Genomic DNA, 24,103 nt, shown 5'->3' with positions numbered 1-24,103 from the left:
GCCAACGTGCCTAGGAAGGACAAACAGCTGTTGCAGGGCAGATGTGAGAGCACTTGAACACCAGAAGTGGGCAATTGGAAGAATACATTTTGGTTTTATAGCTGAAACTGGGCTACAGGTAAAATTTGCTACAAAAACACATAAATAGACCCAAAATACCTGAAAGCCTGCATCGAGACTGGGAGTGATAATGAGAACGAATGTTGCCTGCCCTGAGCTTTCCCCTGAGGTTGAATCAAGCCTGTGATCACACAGACCGAGTCTGTGTGTGGAGGTTTGTAAACGTTTACAGCAATCCCTGGGGTCTGCGTTGTACATTACAGAAACAAGTGATGATGAACGCCAGGACCTTTCTGTTTCAGGCTAAATTTAGCTTAATTAGCAGCATGTTGCTTGAGAACATCTTCTTCGTGTCAAGAGGGAAAAAGCTGGTAATGCAAAAGCACATCATGCAGGGTCTGACCCATCCCATCCGCTTACCCTCAGATGAGTGCTACTTAATGGAGCTGCTGGCTGTGCACAGAGCCTGAACGTACCTGTGGCAGCACCAGGAAAGCACAAATAGTGACAAGAAACCTCTCTTTCTGCAATGCTTTTATTTGGAGAGGCTGCGTCGTGCAGGTGAGCGTCTTCAGGAGCAGATGGGAAGCAAAGGTGAGGCCTGAGGTGCCCCTCCAGAAGAGGGGGACATGGCAGCAGCTCCTCAGCTGAAGTATAAACTCAGGTAAGCCACTCGGTTCCGGTGTCTCATGAATTCTTTGTCTATGGTTATCTAAAAGACAACTATGAGCTATTGGCAATGCCAAGTGCTTCAGAACAGCACAGGAAGGTGTGAGATGGTGTCGGGAACCTTAAACCTATGATTCGAATGGGAAAGGTTTTGTTTTCAGCAGAGCTACGTGGATAAATCTGTGCTCTGGTTTTCTCTCTTTGTGGATGGAAACTTCCAGAGCAAATGTCTTAACAGAAGGGGTTTATTTTGGAGGACAGTAATTGTTTTTGCACACCAGCATTTTCAGATAGAAAATCACTTTATACCTTGTGCCCCAGGCTCATAGAGCCATGTACCCAGCAGCCCAGTGAGGAAATGATGCCAAAACACAGCGCAAACACAATGTAGCCATACAATTTTCTCTGTCAGAAGCATTAAGCAAGGAATAACATCCCCTTATCCCTGTCCTTACCTTTTGTACCTCCATTTTTAGCATCCTCTTTGGTGGCATCGGCACTAAAGACCAGTCTGGGGAGCCAAACTTCATCGGCCAAGTGACTCTTTTGTGTAATTGCTTGTCTGCTTTGTAAGTTCCAGGTCTAAAGAAAACAGGCACAAAGTAGCTTGTGTCCAGAGCTGGAGTGTGATGGTTGCAGTACCAGAAGTTACCCATCCTACCTGGATCCATGGGAGAAATGCGTGTTGTGGTATTCCAGTCTTGCAGAAGACTAAAGACTAAAGCAAGGAAGCTTTTTGAAGTTAAAAAGAGCATTTCTGGGACCTCAGGAACTCATCTCCCATTTGTGTCTTAGTCTTTCTCTCTGCTTATTATGGAAAATGTAAGAAAACGAGTTACTTTACCCAGGGAATAATTCTCTATCTGAAGGCTTATGCAGAAATCGTGGTGCCTTAGTGGAAAACGGAGCATAGGCAGGCTGGCATTCTCTCTCTTTCTTCCAGAATGGCTGGTACTCTGCTGGGCTGGGAGTCACAGTCTGCAAGAGAGAAGATTTCTATAGGGAAGATCATTTGTGTATGCTGTGAGCAGCAGCCTGGGCATCGCAGACCTCACAGTGCATGCTTTGATGGCACAAACCTCCTAAATAGATCAATTCTATACTCCCTATCCTTAGCATCACAACCCTGCTGTTCAGTGCATGCTCTGATGGCACAAACCCCCTAGAACAGATCAATTCTATACTCCCTATCCCTGCCCTATGTGTCCTATGATATCTCTCCTAATAAACGGTTATTCTAGAGAGGCTGGACCAGAAGACAAGTGTTTGTTCAGGCAGGAGAGCTGATTTTGCCTCAGTACATGTGTGTGTATGTGATACAAGGGAATGTGTTCATACAAATGCATATGTGGATATTGCCAGAGCTCATGTGTTCAATGATCAGTCCCTAGGCTGATCTACACTAGGCTGATCTACCTACCACCACACTGTGTAAGGAGATGCTTAAATGCCACTGTATATAGTAAGTTGGAGGCAGTCCCAGCAAATGGGACCAAAACTGATCTCTGTGTTGGGAACAGCCTCTTGCAAAGCTGCAGCTCTGCCGCTTCGCCCCGTGCCTTTCTTACCTGTGGCTGTATTTGGGAACGCTGGGCTGTCCTTGCTCCTATCACATAGCCTCTGTTGCTCACAGGTTTGTTTGCCAAGGAGTACGTGAAGCTGCTTCTCTGCAATTCAAAAGCACAAGTGTCTTGCTGACACCATTTGCATTAGGGGAAGGGCAGAAGGACACGAGCAGCAGATGTTATTCCTGCTGATTCCTCTCCTTGCCATGGTCTTAGTGCTCCTGTCCTAGGTGTCTTCCATGAAGGAAAAGCTCCGAGCAGGAAAACTGAACCAACCTCTTGGCTCAGGTAGCAGCCTGGCCCAAGTGAAGGCTATCCCCTGATGGACTTCAGCTGGATTCCCAGCCTGTCTGGAGCATCGTGCAGAGGGAGCATTTTCCTCTCTTGGCATGTTCCAAATGAGATCGGCTTCTGCACATCTGTGAGACCAGAAGATAAAACCATGTGCTGCTTTTTCCCTTCTTAGGTCCCTGAGGCTGAGCATCCCTTTATCTCCCACATAGGAATTTCCCCTGACCTATTCGTGCACTCTTTGGATGCCTGTTCCCTCCTGCCCCAAAGGCTTCCTTTGACCCCAGCCTGAGCAAAGAGTAGCTCAGCAGCCTGCTTCTGGGAAAGCCCAATGCCACCAGGGCAAAAGGAACCCTGGTGCCCGCAGGGCTCACCTCTCCGTTCCCCCCCTGCTGCCATGCTGCCGGGCTCAGGATGTGTGTGTACTCTCCGGTTGCTATAGGCACGGAGCAGGGAGGGCTGGAGGGAATGCTGGTGATGGCAGCGCCTGAAGGGTGCAGGGCAAAGAGGATTAAAGATGTCCCTGTGGATTGTGCTGCGATGACTCCGCTGAGGAGCTGCCGTTTTCACACTGTAGTTATAGGGGAGAGGTCTCGGAGGAAGCAGTCAGGACCCTTCTCTGTGCTCTCCTTTGTGACACAACCCAATCTGCCCCATTGTCTGCTCTCTTTATCCCTCTGCCTTGCTCTCCTGGGAGGGCACTAAGAAACCCCTGGGAAATGCCATCCTGGAATTAAGCCCAGCTTGTGGATTCAGGCCCTCCCCTGAGTACAAGTGTGGGCATCATGAGAGTACCAGGGAGGATACAGGAACTGGGCTCAGGTGCTGCAGGTCCAGGGGTCCCTGTGACCTGAGCTCTCTTTTATCCTATAGGATATATATCCTCTATCCTATAGGATACTATGTTCTATAGGATCCTTTTATTCTATAGGAGCTTGCTTTATTTTGCTGTTTGCACGATGCAATGTTCATGACGTGGAATTCTGGGTCTGGAGCAGGTGATATATATGGAGGATGATGAAAGAGCTTTCCCATGGCACCCTCCCATCTCCTGTGAAATGCGTTTACCAGCTGGCTCTCAGCAAACTCTCTAAAACCTGCTGTTTCCTCCCAAAACCTGAACCACCCTGGACCTGCCAACCTGGTGTGCACAAGCCATTGCTTTAGGGAAGTGGCTTTGTTCTCCCTGCCCTTGCTGTGGAGGGGACAAACGTGCAGGTCAGTGAGTTATCCACCACAAACACGTCCCAGGTGTAGGTTTTGGATGGGAGAAGCTCTGGGATGTTGCCAATGGAAACCTGGGGAGAGCTGTACCTGGTTTGGATCTGATGTTCCTCGATGTAGGCGGGCACCTTGGTACCACCATGGAGGCATTCTGCTGCCAGAATGGTCCTCCTTAGTGTGGAGTGGTGCTCCTGGAAACTGCTTGGGAATTTCCTATGGGATTATACTCCAGATATGCCTGCATGTACCTATATACATATAGCCTGTGTTGGGAGTAGCGTGGAGAAGCCTTATTTGCTGGAGTAATCTAGGAGCAAGTATGGGCATTGCTATCTCCTAAGTTAGATGTTTTCCCCCTTAATGATGGACACGTTTCCAGCTCTGGAGCCTTTTCCTCTCATTTCTTCCCCAAATGGTTCATAAGAAGCTATTCAGGATTATGGAATGTCTGAAGCTTGTTTGCTGAAAGCTTCTCTGGAGGAAATGTGTAATCCTGACGGGAAAACAGAGGTAAGCTCCTTCTGCCGGCTTCCTACTCTTTGCCTTTTGGAAGAGTCATTCCATGAATCCAGTGAAGAAAGTGAGTTAAAGGAAGAGGTTTCCCTGCACATGCAGCAGGGAAGCTCACCCTGAAAGCACTGCGGGAGGCAAATCAAAGCAACGTTAATGTGGTTTTAACGAAGGAGAGCATCTTCCTCCGGCTTTGCGAGGCTCAGTGGCTGGGCACTCTCAGCAATTACAACACCCAACGGTAGGTGTCAATGTTGCTCGCTCTTCCCTGTGGCTGGAATCCTTCCCTAGCAGCTTTCGGATGGCATTTCAAGAAGCAATGGGCTTGCAGGCCACAAAGCTTTTCGCTGCTGCTCCTCTCTGTCCCATCTGAAATACAGAGCTGAGGTTCACAGCCCATTTGTGGCACTTTCCAATACAATGGATGCTTCATTCTGGCTACAGGGAAACAACCAGGATAAAGCTTTGCTCAGTTCATCCCTCCAGAGCTGTGTAACCTCCATAGGACATGAGTGAGTTGGAGTGAAAGAGGAGCTATTCAACAGTCATTTTGCTGATAAGCTCAGGAATCACATCCCCTATAAAGGAGCATCCCAGTGCCTTGGCAGAGTGATGCTAAATCTATGCTTTTGGGCTATCGCAGATGTTTAACTCATTTCCCTATATCTCTAACAAAGGATTTAGGCTACTTTCTCCCTCACCTTTCCTTACCAGCACAGTGAGTATTTACCACAGGGGAAAATGTGCTGGAATAGTCAGTTTATAGCTAGAAACATTCATTTCCCTGGCTCCATGTTACGTGTGTGCTTGTAATGTGCCTTTCAAGTGGCTTTGGGTGAAGCACGCCTAAATCCTGTGTGGCCTTGGCATAAGTCCCTTATTAATCTGCTGGGAAAAGGGGATTTGGAACCACCTCTGTTGTGTGTATGGTTCCCAAACCTTTCTCTATTGGGCACTGTGGAGCAAGCCCTGGTTTTCACACTGGCAGAACATGAGACAAAGCAGCCCCAGCAGGTGAGTCACTGCAGTGGTGAATGTCACATCCTGACTGCAGCTCAGCAGGTCCTAACCACTGCCTGGTTTGCCTCAGAGCTCAATATACTTGATAAGCATTTTATCATGAAGATCAGAGCACTGTTATCTCCTCCTTCCTGGCAAACTGCAGCTGAATCCAGCCACCTCCTTCCTGGCCATAGCAACAGCTTCAAACTCCTCCCCAGTGCTTGAGCCTTCTGGGGTTCAGCTCCTGCTCCAAGGCCTGGAAAAGGGAATGTCCTGCTGATGCCAGCACATGTCAGTGGCCTATAGCTTCATGGTATAAACTGCCTAAACTGGGCTGTGTCAAATACTGACCCTTTGGGAGCAGCCAAAAGCAGGCACAACAAACCCAATGACTTGTGCATAAAAGCCTGCAGCAAGCAGTAATCCTTTATCTTCGCTTTGCTCGATGTGCCCTGACCAGGAAAGCTTCACTCAGGGGTGGGTTTATGTCTTACGAGGTCTTAGCTTTTACCTTGCCTTGTTGGCAAAGGGTTCTCTGCTTGACTTGGCTTCAAATCTAAGGGAGGAATAGCAAGGAATCACTGATGCTACTTTGAGTTGCGCTGCTTCCAATGCCCAGTTTGGGAGGTGGCAGGAAATAACCTGTTCTTCCTCTGGTTCCTGTTTTAGACAGAGGGATGGTGGAGTTTCTTCCTGTCAAAAGTGGGGTGAAAGGTACCAGGAGTCTGCTCATCTTGGACCCAAAAGAATGACTGGGACCATCTTTACCTCAGCTTTATTGCTCTGCACATCCTGAGGTTGGGAGTGTGACAGAGCACTAAGGAACGATGCCCACAGTGGCAGGGACCAAAGATGCGACAGTCGGGCTCCGCTCCCAGTCTGGTCTGTATGCACTTGCTGAACTCACTGCCACTGTCCTCTGATGCCCGTAAATGGGGTAATGGAAATGGGTCTCTCCTGTCTCCAAGTCACGTATCCCTGTGCAGCACCCAGGGCTGGTGATGCCTGGGGTGACAGGACCTGGGAATGAGGAGGTTGTTGGTCCCAGTCCCTTTCTGTTCTTCTCAACACGTCCCTTGGTCCTGATGCTGCTGCCAGGAGGAGCATCCCATGGGAAGCCCAGCCGGAGCCAGCGCTGCTACCTGCAGCCTAACATGGTCTATCCAGGAGCACAGGCTCTGCAGGAAACGGCTGGAGTTTGGTGTTTGGGTTCATGGCAAGACATCAGGAGCTTCAGAGCTCCAGATTGCCTCCTCCAGCAGCAGGCCCCGGGCAAGCACTCTGCCCATACAGGACAGCCAGGAGAGACTTGGATCCCTTTGATTCCTATGCCACTGGCTCATTTGTTTAAAGGTCTCTGGTTTTCAGCCTGCTCTCCCCAGCATTAACCATTAACTCCTTGGGACAAAGCCTGGATCTGTTCTGCTTCGCCCCATCCTCCCCTTGGCATTTGATCTCCCTTCTCCCCACAGCTCAGCGAGCGGAACCAGAGCGGTGCCGATGCTCACATCCCAGCCATTCCCTGCCTCCCCAGGGGAATTCTTGCCTTCTGCGTGCACATTCCCACAAATACCATCTCTGACTCAGCCGGGTTACGAAACGCCGCAGCCGTTTCCCCCGCTACTTCTCCTGAGCCTCATCACTGATTCACCTCTGGTCCCAGGTATGGTTTCCAAGGGCTCGCAGTGCTCTTTTAGGAGGGATTTGATGCAGCAACTGCAAGCGCCCATTGCATATTCTTCCCTCCGAGCACATCTTTCATCTGCCTCCTTCTGTTGGCACCAAACTGCTATCATTAGGCTCTGTAAACAAATCTCAAGCTCCTCTCATGTTGTGAAAGGCTCAGACTCGATTCCTGACCACCCCGTTCCTCAAATAGCCCCTGACCGGGCACTGCAGGCATCCTGCTGACGTCCCCTGCCGCTCGGCACGGAGGCAGCGAGCTCAGCCTTGCTGGTGGGGAGCGCGCTCTGTGCCCAGCAGCTCCTTCCACCCACTCGGATCCAGGTGCTGGTGCCAGGAATTCTTTCCCAGTCTGTGAGCAAGTGCGGACAGGCCCTGCAAAGGGGCTTGTGTGCATGGGGGCAGGTTCACCGCCTGCCTGCCCCAGTGCAGGTGGGCAAAGCGTGCTGCAAACGGGTTAGAGGGATGAGCACGCACCCAGGTGTGCCTTTGGCTGAGGAGGTACCACAGGAAGAACCCTTTGATGGGGCTGCTCTGGGGTTTTCTGCCTCGGTTTTTGTGTTACATGGCGGTTTTATAGGCATTTTACATGGGTTTTTTATAAAATCCATGAATTTAATGAATCCATTCCAAAATGCGTTTATTTAAGGATATAATCTCCAAAAACCCCACTTCACATTGATAATGCCTGAACTGGTCTAAGCTATTCCTTAGAGAAACATCAGCACCAAGCACTCGATCTTGACCTTCTCGCAGTCAGGATTCCCCCTGGCAGGTTCAATCCGGATGTTCTGTGCGACAGACCTGTCTTCCCCATCTAGCTCATCCCAACAATCCCCATTATCCATGCGGAAAGCCCCAGTGCCTCGGATTGGGAGCTGAGCCTGTCTGAGAGCATTGGGTGCTAACACAGAGCCATAGATCTGGTCATCACCATTAACCTCAAGCAGGGCACGGGACCTTCCTTTCCAGCTTCTCCTTGTTCCCCTGAGCCCTCCACAGGAGGCTCAGCCCCAGCCCAGCACCTCCGCTCATCTAATCCCTTCCTAAGCTCTCCTGCTGCGTCCGCATCTGCCCCAGCCCCATTCCCAAGCTCTCCATCCTGAGCCATCTGTGCAGGGAGGAGATCAGCTCCCATGAAACACCGACCAGGAAGGCGCTGGAGCAACTGTTGCTGAGCCAATGCAGGCGGGGAGGAGCTGCCTCCACGCTGTAATCCAATGGGAAGAACAGATGGCTCTAAGCGCATCCCAAAGGGGCCGCGCTCCTCCCGCTGACGTCCGCTCTCGCCCCATCAGCGTGATAAAGGCTGTTGAAAGAATTCAATAGCGCGTTGGGCCCTCCAGGTTCTAGCAACCCAATAGCCCTTAAATAAAACATCCAGCGCTGGAGCAGCGGCTTTAGATCCCCTTCGACCCCAGCGGCTTAAAATAGCCCAGAGGGCAGCCTGGCCCCTGCTCAGCTTTCCTCAGCAGGGTGAGACGTGGCCTTAATTCACGACACAGACATTATCTTTGTGCCCAGCCTTCATCGGTTGCTGCCCTTGCTTGGAAAGGGGCAGCTTTGTTCCAAACTCTCCCCTGGATGGGGTTTACCTCATTCAAGGTTTCCACCCTTGGGGCAGCACAGGGAGCAAAAGCCTTCGCCAGTGCAGCCCTGTTAGCGCCAAGAGGGGTCAAGCCGTGCCTTAAATCCCTTTGCGGTGCCATGGGGGGGAAGAGGGTGACCCCCCTGCTGCCGCAGCAGCCAGGGCTGAGCTGCGGCTCAAGGGGGGACCGGAAGGGCTCGGTGGCCCCTTCCCTGTAATTCCCTCCCGGAGCCACAAGGAGGAGCCACAACCACCGCGGATCCCCCCCCGGATCCCCCCATGGTGGGGCTGGGGTCTGCAATGGGATCAGCGTTGGATGGAGCCTTGCTGCCGGCTGATGATGCACGTGTAGGGCATGGACAGCGAGGGTGTGCACATGGAGGATGTACACACATGGAGGATGTACACACATGAAGGATGTACACACATGAAGGATGTACACACATGAAGGATGTACACACATGGAGGATGTACACACATGAAGGATGTACACACATGGAGGATGTACACACATGGAGGGTGTACACACATGGAGGGTGTACACACATGGAGGGTGTGCACATGGAGGACATGCACATTGTGCCACTGCCCCTGGTGCACAGAATCAGACCGGTTTGGGTTGAAGGCACCTCAAAGCTCATCCATCGCCATCCCCCTGCACTAGACCAGGTTGCTGCAAGGTTTGGAGCGCAGGTTATGGGAGAACCCGCGTGTGCTGGGGACGGGAGAGCGTCTCACCAGGGTTATGTCGCTTGGTGTGCTCTCAACTTGTGCTTGCAGGGCAGGAGCTGTTCTTCAGGGCTGCCTCCTGCCCTGGCCTGTCTGAATCCAGCCCCATTCCGTGCTGGCCGCTGTCCCTCCGAGCACATCCAGCACATAGCTCTGCCTGCTGCAGCAAGGACTGGAAGCCCAGGGAGGATGAGGACTTGGAAGAGGCAAAAGTGAAATGCATCAAAGCAACCCGCACTCATTGACTTGCCCAGGGTGATGCTGCAGGGGAGGAACACCAGGGCCCAGCTCACTGGGGCGTGGGATGGGGCACTGGGAGGAAGGGCAGTGCCTTGTGTTCATGTCTTTCATCACAGGGACTTTCCTGGGGCTGATCTAGGGCAGAGAGAGCCTTGAAAGGCTGCCAGGGTGGTTTGGGGGCAGAGGAGGAAGCGGAAGCGCCTGCATCAGTCTCTTGTAGCAGCAATCAGGCACGGTGAGGGGGGAGAAGGGACTTCCCTTGGGTTTGCTGAGCCTTGATTGCACCCACAGGGAGATGAACAGAGCCATGGATGGGACACAGCCACCTCCCGGCACAGACACAGCCTGGATGAGCTCACTTTTCCAAGCATCCATCCCCTTGAATGTGCTTCCATCAGAAGCCCCTCAATGCCACCCCAACCCCTATAAAGACTTCAGAACCCACCGGTGCCCACCAGGACCCCACAAGCCCTGCAGCAGGCTGGGATGCTGTGCTCCCGCCTTTGCTCCCAAGGGAAGCAGCATCCGCGCTGCCTTCTTTGGCAGCGTGGCTCCGTGCCGGGTGCCTGTCACCCACGTCACCTCTGTAAGCAGCTCTGGACCGCATCCTGCTGCGGGGCCGATCCTGCTGACGTGCGCAGAACGCACCACGTCAGGGAAAGGGAAGCACAGACCTTTTATGGGTGCAGACTGCAGCAGAGTCTATTGGCCCCAGCAGAGGGGAGGGCTCAGCATGAGCAGAGCTGAGCTCTGGCCCTCCTTCAGCTCCAAGAGCTGAATTTCAGGCCTGGCAGAGCTCCTCTTTCCTTCAGCTCAGCACAAGAGCTTCCTTTCTCCTTTACAAGCACCATTTCAGTGCTGATAACGCTGATCCAGAGCTCGCTTTCCTTCTCTGACAGCAGCCCCCAGTCCAGCTGCTCTCACGCAGCTGCATCGCTGGGTTTTTAGGAAGAGAAACAGGCATCTGGTACCCACAAACCTCAGTTTCGTGTCCCGAGGCAGCACCTGAACGGGGGAGCTTTTAGGGCTTCACGAAGGCTCTGTTTGCTGAGCAAGAGAACTGCAGGGGCAAAGCAGAACCATTCCATAGCTCTGGCTCAGCCTGGGAGCTTTCAAGTGCCTGGAAAGGGATGAACTGGACCTGGATCAAAGCATACTTGAAGTTCAGGGTGGCTGATACATGTATGCACACATATCTGCATGGTTTATAAGGGGTCTTTTAGATAGGCTTGAATGCGATCCCTGCCTCACTGCTCCTTGGCTTCTGGGAATCTTGTGTCCTCTACGGGTCTTGTGCCTCTCCCAAGCAAGATCCATGGCAAGGCACCTTTCCCAGCTGCAGCTCTTTGCTCCACAACGGCCTCATTGGGAGATAAGCTCTGTCCTGTGCCTATGTGGGGTGGGTTAAAGGGATAAAACACTCACAAAGTCAGGCTGAGAGGTTCCAGGGCTCTCAGGAGGGCGGCGTTGCCATAGGTGAGCATCACACCCACCTCTTTAATCTCTCATCTTATCAGCGGCGATGGGAACCTGCCTGGCAGGGTCCTAGAGCGAGACACAAAGTGGCTCCATGGGCAGTACTTGTGTTTGGCTCCTGTTGGTCAGAAGCTTTTCTAGCCCGTGTGTGAGGCCTTTTCTTTGCATAGTTAAAGCTGCATAAAGTGTCATTAGGCAGCCCTGGGTAATTAGGACAATTAGGGACGGTAAGCACCCCGCAGGGGAATTGTGGCCAAGTTTTAGCATCCCCACAGGGTGTTTCTAGGGCCGAAGGTGGCCCTTCAAATGAGGTACTTGCTTACATGCCTCTAAAGCACTCAGCTTAGGGCTGTCTGGGGTGGCATCTTTGAAGGGGACACATTCTGCTCCTGCTGAGGCACATCTGGATGGAGAAGGGCTCTTTCTTCTCTTCCTTCTTATAGAACAGGAGGTTTGTGTCTTGTTTCTGTTCTGGCCAGGTTGAAACTGAGACTGGGTGCGAGTGACCCACAGTGAGCTGGGACCTGCCACAAGAAGGGCTCGGCTGCGAGAGCTCCATGGAGGAGCATGGGGTCTCCAGGCAGAAGCTCACTTGCTTCCGGATGAGGAATTCCAGCCTGGCTCCCAGAAACCTTCCCGATGGTGCTGACGTGACAAAACTTCCTCCAAGTGTTCTGTTGATAGTGGTGGGAATGGGAGTTCTGCAAATACCAGGAGGTTCCTCCCTTGGTTCCTGTTGTTTTGAGGCTAAAGGCAGCGCTCTGCTTTCTTCTACCCTGTTACTGGCTTCCTGCAAGCCATTGTGTCCCTTCGCTGCCTGGACACTGACCTCTCTGCCCAAGCCGTACCCTGCTCCTCATCTTGGCTCTCAATCTGGTGTCATTCTATCCTCATCCAGAGAAACAGGAGCCAGGGGCTGGCTGATAACTGCACGTCAGCACCAACCGATACAGCAGGCAGAGCTGCCTGAGCACTGGGACCTCAGTGTTCATAGACTCCCAGCCTGGTTTGGGTTGGAAGGGACCTTAAAGCTCATCCATCTCCAACTGGACACGACAGGGACCCCTTCCACTGGAGCAGCTTGCTCCAAGCCCCTGTGTCCAACCTGGCCTTGAACACTGCCAGGGATGGGGCAGCCACAGCTTCTCTGGGCACCCTGGGCCAGCGCCTCAGCACCCTCACAGGGAAGAGCTTCTGCCTTATCTCCAATCTAAACTTCCCCTGTTTCAGTTTGAACCTGTCACCCCTTGTCCTGTCACTGCAGTCCCTGATGAAGAGTTCCTCCCCAGCATCCTTGTAGCCCCCTTCAGACACTGGAAGCTGCTCTGAGGTCTCCATGCAGCTTCTCTTCTCCAGGCTGAACAGCTCCAACGTTCTCAGCCTGCCTTCAAATCTGTGCATTTAATGCTTTTGGTAGCTTCTAAGATGCTTAAAATCACAGTGGCTCCTCTCCCCAGCCCAAACCACACATCAAGAGCCCAAACTCAAACTGGATTTTATTCTTTATTCCTTTCCCCTGCTTATTTCAGCTGCCTCCTGTGTTCCAGACCCCCTCAGGGCTCTGCAGAGTTCAGTTTTCCTCTTAGCAAGAACCTTTCCTTAAGGAAAAGCTCCCCCCTTGCAGGGGGGAACAAAAGCTTCAAACATGCGGAGACCTCAGGCGCTGGCAGCTCTGAGCCGGGATCTCCAGTGGTGGAACAGAACAGTTTGAGCACGTTGTGGCCTTGCTAGGAAGAGGGAAAAGAGCCATTTATGGCAGGCAAATGTCTATAATTGCCAAGCAAGGGCCCCCCTGGGCTCTGGAGCAGCCGAGCTGTAGGTGCCTGGGTTATTATGGGCTGCTTTGTATGGTAAAGAGAGCCTCCGGTTGCCTGCTCGCTGCAGAAACTGCTTCGCTCAGGAGTGCTCTTGAGATGGAGGGAGGGGAAGGCAGGAAGCTGGGACCCTTTGAAGCTCTGTTTCCTCTTCCAGCCTCCGCAGGTTGCGAGGGCATGGATAGGAGCAAAGTTATCATGGAGAGAGCTGCAGGCACAGCAGGGAGTGGAGCCCCGGCAGCCGGCACTGGTGGCTCGCATGGGAGTGATGGGTTTCCTGCTCCACTGGGCCATGTCCGTAGGGAGCATCCATGATCCGGCCCCTCTGCATGAGGAAACGGTGTTTTCATTGGGGAAGGGCTCTTTCCAGCAGGGTTTGCCTCACAGCTGCGTTCCCAGCTCCTTCCACTCCTTAGAAATGCACCTTTCCAGGTTCACAAGTCTCCAGGTGGTTTTCCAATGGGAAGTGAAACTCCCTGTGCGCCAGGAAACAGAGGCACGTACTGAGAAGTGAGCTGCTTTTTGCTGTGACTCAGTTTTACCTCCTGGGAACAGGGGGGAAGAAATCATAGGATCATGGAATCACGGAATGGCTTGGGTTGGAAGGGACCTTAAAGCTCATCCAGCTCCAATCACTGCCATGGGCAGGGACACCTTCCACTAGAGCAGCTTGCTCCAATCCTTGTCCATCCTGGCTTTGGGATGGGGCACGTTGCTCCTTTTACAGCCAGTATCTGTTCCTCCTGTGACACAGCTCACCCCATTCCCTATCCTTCCCCATCCCTATCACAGATCTCTCCTTTGCACAACTGTCACCCTGTGGGGAGCTTTGGATCTCCAGTCATTGCTATTGGCATCTCTCAGCCACCGTGATTGGGCTTTGGTGCCTGCTGGAATTCCAGAGGTGCTGTTTGCTCCCAGCCGGCCTCATTGACCTCCCTGTAGGACACAGGGACATAGCTGTCTGGGGTGGGAGTGGGACCATCCCTGCCATTACAGGCGGGTGGGGTACAATGGGTCCCAATAGCATTAATTATAGCATGAGCTGGTGATGAGCATGTGGAGGACAAGCACTGGTCAGCAGGGATGGAGTGAAGCAGCCAGGGTGCCCAGCGATGCTGGTGGCTCGGGATCATCCATGCTCCAGCAAAGCTTTGAGCATCGCATCCCATCCCACCCCTGGCATACCTCCTGGAGACTGTTTCCAATATAGCAAAGCTCTGCTTTGATGAAGGAGGATGAAAAGTGCCTCCTGTGTGAAGCTCCTGGGTTTTCCTAAAGCCAGACCTGAGTCCTGAGCACAAAAGGAGCAATAGATCAAGGCCTTGGCCAGGCACCAAGGTCTGACCTGAGAACAGCTCAGGAATCCAGCCCCCACCTTCCTCTGCTCCCATGTACCCAGATAAAATCACGACTCTCTTAATTTCCCCTAAATAAGGGTAGAAAAATGCCCCCGAGACGCTGCTAAAGCCTCCTTGTTGCTGGACCACTGCAATATGAAGAGGGAGCTTATGTGCTCCGGGGATTGACTGATGTGGCTCTGCCCCGAGATCCAAACCCACATGAACTCTTTGTGCAGCTCAAAGCCATGCCTAAACCCAGAGTTTTGAGTAAGTGATCCCCACTTTAATAACCCAGCCTGGTCACACCGCCCTGGCAGTGCTGGGTGGATTCCAGCTCTGAAGTCAGGTATCTCATAGACCTCAGAGCAGCTACAAGGGGCTACAAGGATGCTGGAGAAGGACACTTCATCAGGGACTGTAGGGATAGGACAAGGGGTGATGGGTTCAGACTGAAACAGGGGAAGTTCAGGTTGGAGATAAGGAAGAATAAATATAGGAGGGTGCTGAGGCGCTGGCACAGGGTGCCCAGAGAAGCTGTGGCTGCCCCATCCCTGGCAGTGTTCAAGGCCAGGTTGGACACAGGGGCTTGGAGCAAGCTGCTCCAGTGGAAGGTGTCCCTGCCCGTGGCAGGGGTTGGAGCTGGAGGGGCTTTAAGGTCCCTTCCAGCCCAAACCATTCCATGATTCCATGATCTCTTCAGCTCCGGCCTCACTGGCTTTCTTGAGCAACAGAACTTTCTGTGGGACTTTTGCAAGAGGCAGAGACAAGGAAACCACATCAGCTTCCTCTGCTGGCGTCTGCAAAGAGCAAGGAAACACAAGCAGGTCTGCCTTTGCTCGGATGCTCAACTGGGCTTCAGTGGTACCCGCACGGGGCTGTGCTGGTGGCGTGTGAAGCGGAGGGCGGAGGGATGCATGTGGTGCACCCTGTCCAGGTGCAGCATCCACCAAAACCCCACCAGCCAGGGAGGGCGAGGAATCCTTGGGAACAGCCTGGAGCGGTCCTGCAGAGTCCACCTGGTACCCAGGAGCTATCTCCCCGAGCAGGGAGCAGCCTCTTGGGAAAGGGCACCTCCCAGATCTAAGCCCTGGAAGGGAGTTGCCCTGCTTTATCTGGCCTGGCTTTGTGCTCTAATTGATGTTTGCAGGCTTGGCTGCGCTCTGGGAAGCGACGGCTTCTTTCCTATTTGTGGGTGTAGCCTGAGAAGAACCCCAAGGACCTTCTCCCAGTGTCCCTTCTCTCCCACACTGGAGCCTGGACCATGCACACGCTGCAGATGGGAGACAAAAGTCCCCCTGTAGATTTGCAGACAGGGCGCATAGAGACCACAGGGAGGGACTGGGCAGAGCTTGGGCAGTGTGGATTATACCTGACTCAATCTGTGCTGTGGAGCTGAGCTGGTGGGGAGGGAAAAAGGGGAAGCCAGATCCTTATGGCCACATCCATAGGGTGAGCTGGTAGCAAGATTCGGCTTGCTGTAGACTAGAAAAGGCTGAAATCTGGATGTCCCAGAGCTTCTTCTCTTCTCTTCTCTTCTCTTCTCTTCTCTTCTCTTCTCTTCTCTTCTCTTCTCTTCTCTTCTCTTCTCTTCTCTTCTCTTCTCCCCTTCCATTCCATTCCATTCCATTCCATTCCATTCCATTCCATTCCATTCCATTCCATTCCATTCCCCGGTACCTGCTATACTGAGGCTTTGGTGTGTCCACGGGACTGACATGACCTCTTCAGCCTTGTGGGAAGCACAGAACTTCCCAGCAAGGTCCCATTTGCTGGCTGAACCCCGATGTCGTGTAGAGCCCTTGCTCTGGTGGTACCAAAGATGCTGCAATCAAAACCGCTTTAATCTGTCCCCATCTCCTGCTCTTCTCCTCAAAGCATGCGTTAATAAACTGCTCCTCGGCCTTTCCAAACCACCCTCAAGCCCAGCAGAGCCTCTCAGTGCCGACATGAGCAAGGTCAGTAAATCCAGTCACCAGCTGCTACAGCAACGCTCCTGTGGTGCTCCTGCCCATCTCCTTCACTGGTCCATGGGGCTGCCATGGAGCTGCAGCACCGTTTCCCTGCACTCGTGCTCTGTGAACGCTGATTTGGGCAATGTGCAGCTCCCTGCCTGAGCTGGGGTTTGGCAGAGAAGTCCCATTCTCAGCCCCTAAAAAGCCCCTGTCTTGTGCTTTCACCAGCCTGGGGTTGGGTGGTTTTAACTTCTCCTTTCTAAGAACGGAAAAACCCCTTTTTTGGAGCATGGCTGCGTGTTGGTGCAGGGTGGAACCCCTAAATGTGACCCTGCAGCTCCCTTAGGGGGAAAGGGCTCAGATCCACACCCAAGGAGAGAGTTTTGCCTGACAAGCTCATGGGAAGGGCCCTGTGTCTTGCTTCTGCTTAGTGGCTTGGAGCAAGGTGCAGCATCTCTTGGGCTCGGTTTCCTGCCATGCTGGCTGTCTGCCTGTCCCGCGTTAGCCCAGCTCCCGTGGTTGTCCATGTGGGTCTTCGTGGCTCCAGGGTCCTGTGTTATTGGTGGGTTCATCACCAGAGCTGGTGGTGGCTTTACCTGTTCCCAGCAATGGGGAGGGAAATGATGTTTTCACTGGAGCCAGTGTTTATTCTGGGCCTTTCCATAGGGGAAAAGAGGAGAGCCCATGGAGGCAGACACACCCCAGGGTGCTGCAATAGGCAGAAGTGCCTCTGCACACCTCTGTGCCTCCCATGTGCTGTTTACCCTGGGCTGGAGGGGAAGATGCTATCACCAAGGCCGGTGAGGGGCAGGACAAGGGGCACGTCTCACTGCTGTGCCTTGCTCCATTGCTGAGACGGAGCCAGGGCTCTGCTCTCTTTATCTCACAAACAAGCCTGTTCCAGGCTTTACAGCTGACAGCTTTCCCTGGACCTGCCTGTGCAAACACCTCCATCCCCACACGGCTCTGGGGCTGCTCTGTTCCATCATCCTCTCTCACCCTCTCGAGCTTTGCCCCACAGGAACAGGGGTAGGTGGAGGCAGCCGCGTCCTGCACAGAGGATGTGGAAAAAGAGCAATAACCAAATGCAAAGAACAGGAAACCATGTCTGAAATCAGCGTGAGGTCACCTACGCACCTTCCCCGAGCAGGCATCCCCATAAGGAGCTGTAAAGCTGAGCTCTGTCTCTGCCTGATAACACTGAGCGTTGACCAAATGTCCTCTTATACAAGACACCATCAGCATAAAATCACAGAATCATGGAATGGCTTGGGTTGGAAAGGACCTTAAGATCATCCAGTTCCAGCCCCCCTGCCATGGGCAGGGACACCCCACACTAAACCATGGCACCCAAGGCTCTGTCCAACCTGGCCTTGAACACCACCAGGGATGGAGCATTCACAGCTTCCCTGGGCAACCCATTCCAGTGCCTCACCACCCTTACAGTAAAGAACTTCCTCCTTAGATCCAATCTAAACTTCCCCTGTTTCAGTTTGAACCCGTTACCCTTTGTCCTGTCCCTACAGTCCCTGATGAAGAGTCCATCCCCAGCATCCCTATAGCCCCCCTTCAGATACCAGAAGGCTGCTGTGAGGTCTATGAGCATGGGTTCAGTGAGATGCTAAACCCCAGAGTGCGCTGAAGGCAGCTGGAGCCAGCGCGTGCTCAGCATCACTGGAAAACTGGGTCCAAAGTCCTAAGGAGATTGATGGAAAAGCAATTCTCTGCGTGCGACTCCCTTGAGCACAGCAACGTTTGCTTCCCAAAATACTCCTGAACAGATGTGACGTTCACAGTGGGTCAGATAAGCTGTTTTCCATGAGGAAACATGGCATGCGGTAAGGAAAGTGGATCAGAGGGAGGCTGTTAAAAGGCAGCTCCTAGGAGCCAAGTGATCCCTCCTGAAGCCCTGGGCTTGGGCTACAAAAGCCTCAATGCTGAGGGTGCTGAGGCGCTGGCCCAAGGTGCCCAGAGAAGCTGTGGCTGCCCCATCCCTGGCAGAGTTCAAGGCCAGGTTGGACACAGGGGCTTGGAGCAAGCTGCTCCAGTGGAAGGGGTCCCTGCCCGTGGCAGGGGTTGGAACTGGAGGAGCTTTAAGATCCCTTCCATCCCAAAGCACTCCATGGATCCACACACGGATCCACCCAGAAGCAGAGGGGAGTATTTAAAGGCCCCTGATAGCCTGCCCATGAACCTGCCTGGACATGCCCACAGTGTGTCCTGACATGTCCCATCCACAAATCCCAAGGCACTTGGAGCATGGGGAGCAGGAAACAGAGCAAACAAAGGACCAGGCTGACAAAAGACATTCAGGCACCAAAGCAGGTGCTTAGCAAAGCCCAGTGTGAGGAGCTGGAAGGTGGAAGGGTGCCCAGCCTGGCTGTGTGCTGTAAATGTGGGCTATTCGAGCAGCAAACAGGTTAAAAAGGCTTCATTTGTGTCCATATCCTCCCTCTCCCCCCCCCCCCCAGTTGCATTTCACACGGTTCAGTCACAGCCTTATTTCACAACTGGGTGTTTTGAAAGGACTCTTATTAGCTCTAAGTGTAGGCTGGGCTTAGGGCTCTTGCTTTATTGTTTACCCTGCCTGCTAGGCCTGTTTCTGGGGTCAGGCCCGGGTTACCCATTACACTGGGATTAAACAGCCCAGCCCAGCTTACCCCTGGGCTTTTTTCCCCTTCAATTCCCAGTGATTTGGCTTAACTGGGGTTAGCGATGAGGTGGCTGCTGGCACTGCCCTCAGAACTGTCTATGGAGCCAGACAGAGGGATTTGAACCAGTACCTCTGTTAGCTCTACAGATCAGAGCTGCTGCCAGATTACTTTGCTCCCTTCATGTAAAGAAAGCAAGCTCTTGGCTTCCCAAGTCTCTAAATCACCTCCAAGTCCTTCTCAAAGACTGGGGTAAAGTGAGAGGGACCCGGCCAGAAGTGACAGCGAACGCGGGACAATTCCCATCATGAGGATTTGAATGTTAATTCTCTGTCACCACTCTATTGCTCCCAATAGGGGTGTGGATTCGCACTGGGGCTGCTGGACCATCATGGTACGGGAGGAGGAGAGCTCGGAGCTGGTTTGTGTCTCCTGCACGCTGAAAGAGGTGTCGTCATCCCCCGAAATCACAGCAAGGCCAAGCGCAGCGTGGGAACGGTGCCTTGGAGGTGCACATGAAACACTGGGAGTTGCTGACGGTGAAGGGAGCAGCTCCCTCTGTCCATGCCGAGTGTTAACCCTTGATTGAAAGCCAAATGTTCCCCTTTTACTGTCAAATTTCCAGCTCAACTGGTTTGGAAGCTCATTTGGATAAACAGGGCCAGAGTGTTTGAAAGCCTATCTGCGCTGCGGCTTCCTGCCAAACCAGTTGCAGATCCAGTCTGGACGATTGCTATGGAGAAGTTTATTGGGTTTTGTTCTCCTTTTTTTTTTTTGCTTCAGTTGAAATCTAAACACTCTCAGCCATTTCCAGCTAACACAGGGCAGAAACTCGTCCAGAAACCCAGTTTTAACTTCTCTTGTTCAAATGAAGTCTGTTTTCTAATGGCTTGCTTATTGTGGGACTCCTCTAGAAGCACGTATGGAGCCTGATGCCCTGTCTTTAAGGCAGCAGTCTTGTAAGAGGGAAATCCTGGGCACATAACCCGCTTAGAGCTCCTTGAGCTCCACAGGAAATCTCTTCTTGGAAGGGCTTAACAAAGACAAGCTGATTTCCCAGCCCAGGGCCTGTGTCTGGCCATAGGAACACACGCACACAAGACAAAGGCTCTGAGCTGTGCAGAGGCAGCCTGTGGAAAGCCCATGATTAAGGAATAAATGGAAGATCTGAATTTGGAGAATGGTGCCACCACTTGTGGAGCAGGGGGGACCAGGGGAACCTGCCTGCCAGGGCCACATCAGCACCAGCACTTAACCAACACTGTTAGCCCTAATGGCAAAGGAACCTGTGCTTGCTATTAGTGCAGGCTGGAGGACAGGAGACCTCTTGCTCCAATTACTGGCCAGTGACTCAGGGCTGGATGATACCATCCAAGTACCTTTTAATGTGTTCCTTCTGCTGGATGGGGAAAAAACAAGCCCTTTTCCCTGCTCTCAGCTTGCCTGGATGGATTGTGAGCTCTGCGCAGGCCTCCTCTGCTTTACTGCACAACAGTCAAGGGGTTATTTTTGCTTTGGCTTCTAGGGATCTGTTGGTATAAAGGGGATCTTCTTCATGGGACGGGTTCTCTTGCTTCCTAGCATGCTGCTGGCGGTGCTGGTGTGTTTGAAGCAGTGAAGCTGTGCATGGACAGGGCTCACATCCAGGGGCCTCTGGCTGCTGCAGCAGCATGCCCCATGCCCCCTGCCCTGCACTGGGTTTCACATGCCCCCGGGGGCTCCTTCGTGTGTGCTGCTGACTTGAAAAAGAAGAAGGAAAAACCCCTCCTTAGACTTTAATCCTTGGGTTTATTTCAAAGCTTACAAAGGCAAAGCTGGTTTACAGCAAGAGATTTGCTCGATTCCTTGTGGATGAATGGAGCGGCAGATGGAGAGGGGAGGGGAGGACTCGGAGAACCCTTGGCTCTCTCTTCTTCCTTCTTCCCCTACCTCTGCTCCTGCTGCCCAAAGTGCTTTCCTTGGAGCTGAGCAGAACATGAAGGGGGTCAGCACGGACCCTTGCTTGGGCGCTATCTGTTGTATCAGGGAATCATGGAATGGTTTGTGTTGGAAGGGACCTCAAAGCCCATCCCGTTCCACCCCCCTGCCGCGGGCAGGGACACCTTCCACTTTGCTCTGTTGGTTACCCATTGCTCCATCGCCATCCTCTCACGCTTCAGGTGTGAACCCCCCTGTTAAGAGTGCGTGCCCATAGGAATGCCAGGGGTGCCAATAAACCGAAACTGCAGCAAAAGGCCTCCCAAAATCCTATTGTTTGGGAGCCATGGGAATAACTGGAGCTGGGTGACCTGTGTGTAAGGGTGCTGGGAACCTCTTCTGAGGTGGGCAGGCAGGGGTGGCTCAGCAGGAGCTGTGGCAGGGCAGCATTGGCAGCCGTGTGCCGGCTGCAGCACGCTCCTGCTCACCGCGAACGCCGGGAGCGGCACTGTGGGAACCGGCGGTGTCTCCATGGGGCTGCTCCTGGGGCACAGGCAAACGCAGATGATCTAATGCCTGCCTCGGTTTATTCCAGCTGCACCCACTGCTTGTGGAGATGCCAAATGAGGCCCCAGCCATAGGAGGAGAAGGCGTTTTCGCTGGGGATCACATCAGAGCTGCGGCTTCAGTGCATGCCAAAGGAGGCATCTGGGGCTGCGAGACAATGCCTTGGAAGAAGCCTGCTTCTCTGCCAAGGGAATATTCATCCCAAAATCCCATCCTGGTTTGATACTGACTCTCTCATGGCTGATCAAAGCCAACGCAAGAAAAGAGCTTGGCCTCCTCCTGCTGCTTTAGCTGGGGGCCAGTTTCAGCAGTAGCTGCCTTGGTGCCAGCAGTGGGGCAGCTCCTGCTTTGTGGTGGCTTCACGGTGCTGCTGGCACCGCACTAAGCACCAGGGATGTGCGCTCCTCCTCTGCCCTCTCGCTGGGCTGGATGGTGGCAACCGAGGACGCTTGGTGCTGCTCCACACATGCCTTGGCTTGTTCTCCCTGTTCCATGATCCGACACGTCCTCTGTGCTGCAGCCGCCTCCCCTGGGATCCCGCTCATCCTCCCGCCTGGCTTCTGGCTGGAGGGAGGGATGGTGCCCTTGCTCCTCACCCTAAATGCTCCTCAGGAGCGAGACAGCAGTGGACATGGAGCCTGTACGTTGTTGGGACCAATTGGAAAGGATTCAGCCTTGTTCAGGGAATGGGGATGTGTCTTGGGGAAGGAGATTTGGTGATGGGAGCCTGGTAGGGGCGACACAGGCTCCCTGCACTGGAGACAGGAGGGTGTCACTGTCCCCAGCCACCCCCGTGACCGCTTTGTGCTGTTTGTTCCAAGGCCGTTCCGCTGATCAGTGATGCCAGCTACATCCCAGTGCCCGTGGTGGGCAGAAGCCCCGGGGCCGGGAGCAGCCGGAGAGGGACCGACATCGCGGCAAAGGGCACCGGGATCGGGCTTTCACCACCAGGGACCCCCCACCTCAGGGGGGGTCACCTGGGACACGGGGTACCCCTAGAACCGGATCCCTGGGTGCCCCTGCGCTGGGGCAGCGGTGCCTGGACATGGGGGGGGGGGGGGGCAGACCCCCCTCTCGACCCCGTCCCCGTCCCCTCCATCCCGGGTCAGCTCCAAAATAGCGACCGGTAACTCCGCCCCCCCCCAGCCGCCTTTGCTATTGCCATCGCGCCGTGACGTCACCGCTTCCCCCGCGCTGAGGTCAGGTTCTATTTGCATACCGCGTCCCTCAGCCAATCAGCTCCGCCGCCGCCCATGACGCCATCCCGGGCCACGCCATATAAGGGCAGCGCGGAGAGGGCGCTGTAGATCGCGCAGCGGCGGTTGAGGCGTTGTTGGTGCTCATATCCCGTCGCTGAAGGCCCGGTCCCGGGATGAGCCAGCGCCGCGGCCCGCGGCAGGACATGGTCCCCGAGATCGCCGCCGCCGTCGGCTTCGTCTCCGGGCTGCTGCGGACGCGGGGCTGCGTCAGCGAGCAGCAGCTCCAGGTCTTCAGCGGGGCGCTGCGGGAGGCGCTCGCAGGTGAGGGGCAGCGCAGCGGCTTTGCGAAGGGGAGAGGCGGCCGTTGGTGTCCTTTGGAGCTCCCTGGGTTGCTCCCGGCATCTGGAGTCCCTCCTTGGGTGCCTGTCAGCGTCCTCTGGTGCCGGGCACCCGTCTGTGCTGCCCTGGTTGCTTTCGTGCCTTTGGGTGCCCACCCGTGCCCCTCTGGGCACTTGTAGGGATGCCTGTGCCTCCGTGAGCACCCACCAGTGTCCCTATGGGGCTCTGGGCCAGCACCTTCAGCCCTGGAATTGAATCGACTCCGTGCCTAGCATGAGGGCTTTGTGCCCTTCCTGGGATCAGGGCACAGATGATCCGGAGCTGGTCTGTTTGCCGTGTGTCGGTGGGGTATGGCACTCCCATCCCCACTGGTCTCCTCCCAGCCTGACCCAGCTTTACATTATCAGCCCTAGGGAGGGGTGGTTGGTTTGCTGCTGTGTTGAGATAAGGGGTAGCAGCGTCCCCCGGAGCTAAGGGAATGACCTGGATGTTACTCCCTGACTGCGGTGGTTTGTTATCCGTGATACGGTATCTGCCGTGGCCACCGCGGTGTTTGGGGTGAGGTGGTGTTGGGGTCCCATCACTGTGGCTGGCGTGTCTGGGACCTGAAGAGCTGCATTCCTGTGCCTTGGAGCAGCTGAGCGCTCGGATCTGGAGCCTCTGTCTGCTGGAGGCAGAGAGGTGTGAGAGCCCCTTGGGACCGCAGCGGGACACAACCCTCTTCCGAGCTGCTGCTCACGGCTCTTCCCTTCTCGCTTCCCTTACAGAGCACTACAAACACCACTGGTTTCCTGAGAAACCCTTCAAAGGCTCTGGGTATCGCTGCATCCGCATCAACCACAAAATGGACCCCATTATCAGCAAGGCAGCTAGCCACATCGGACTCAGCCTCTCACAGCTCTACCAGCTCCTGCCCAGCGAGCTCACGCTCTGGGTGGACCCCTACGAGGTCTCGTACCGCATCGGGGAGGACGGCTCCATCTGTGTCTTGTATGAAGCAACTGCAACGAAACCAGGCAGCTCCTATGGGGTGCTCACCTGCAAGAACCAGCTGATGTTAGGTCGCACCAGTCCTTCCAAGAACTACATCATGACTGTCTCCAGCTAAATACTCCTCTTGCCCATACACTGCCAAGACACAGGCTACTGTATACCTCACCCGAGGATCTATTTTTAAGATGAAGAGCTATTTATATTTTTTAAAAAAATTCCAAGAAAATCCATAATTAAAATATTTGGGCACCGCTTCGGGCTGGAGCGGTGTCTTTAGGTGCCTTTTTTAAA

At 53.9% G+C, this 24,103-nt stretch overlaps 2 protein-coding genes across 2 annotated transcripts; one reads left to right on the top strand and one right to left on the bottom strand.

The window, feature by feature from the left end:
- Nucleotides 1-963: 963 nt before the first annotated feature.
- On the bottom strand, nt 964-2,738 carry CIMAP3 (ciliary microtubule associated protein 3; the record flags this gene model as incomplete). The annotated part of the gene is made up of 4 exons (XM_080632914.1): nt 964-1,311; nt 1,574-1,707; nt 2,298-2,394; nt 2,623-2,738. The coding sequence occupies 4 exons, from the start codon at nt 2,736-2,738 to the stop codon at nt 1,053-1,055; spliced, it is 606 nt and encodes a 201-aa protein (XP_080489040.1). The 3' UTR covers nt 964-1,052.
- A 19,834-nt stretch (nt 2,739-22,572) lies between these two features.
- BTG2 (BTG anti-proliferation factor 2) lies at nt 22,573-24,103 on the top strand. Its single transcript, XM_080633051.1, has 2 exons — nt 22,573-22,801; nt 23,587-24,103. The coding sequence occupies exons 1-2, from the start codon at nt 22,654-22,656 to the stop codon at nt 23,925-23,927; spliced, it is 489 nt and encodes a 162-aa protein (XP_080489177.1). The 5' UTR covers nt 22,573-22,653; the 3' UTR covers nt 23,928-24,103.

The sequence above is a fragment of the Psittacula echo genome, assembly GCF_963264785.1.
Source record: "Psittacula echo genome assembly, chromosome: 22".
In the NCBI taxonomy this organism is placed as follows: domain Eukaryota; kingdom Metazoa; phylum Chordata; class Aves; order Psittaciformes; family Psittacidae; genus Psittacula; species Psittacula echo.
Note: the sequence above shows the minus strand (reverse complement) of the source record. Positions and strands in the feature narration are given on the sequence as shown.

What these genes read in the sequence shown, in the direction of transcription:
- BTG2 (XM_080633051.1), top strand. Translation starts at nt 22,654, where the DNA reads ATGAGCCAGCGCCGCGGCCCGCGGCAGGACATGGTCCCCGAGATCGCC. An exon ending in GCTGCGGGAGGCGCTCGCAG is followed by an intron (nt 22,802 to 23,586) that starts GTGAGGGGCAGC and finishes CTTCCCTTACAG; the next exon opens with AGCACTACAAACACCACTGG.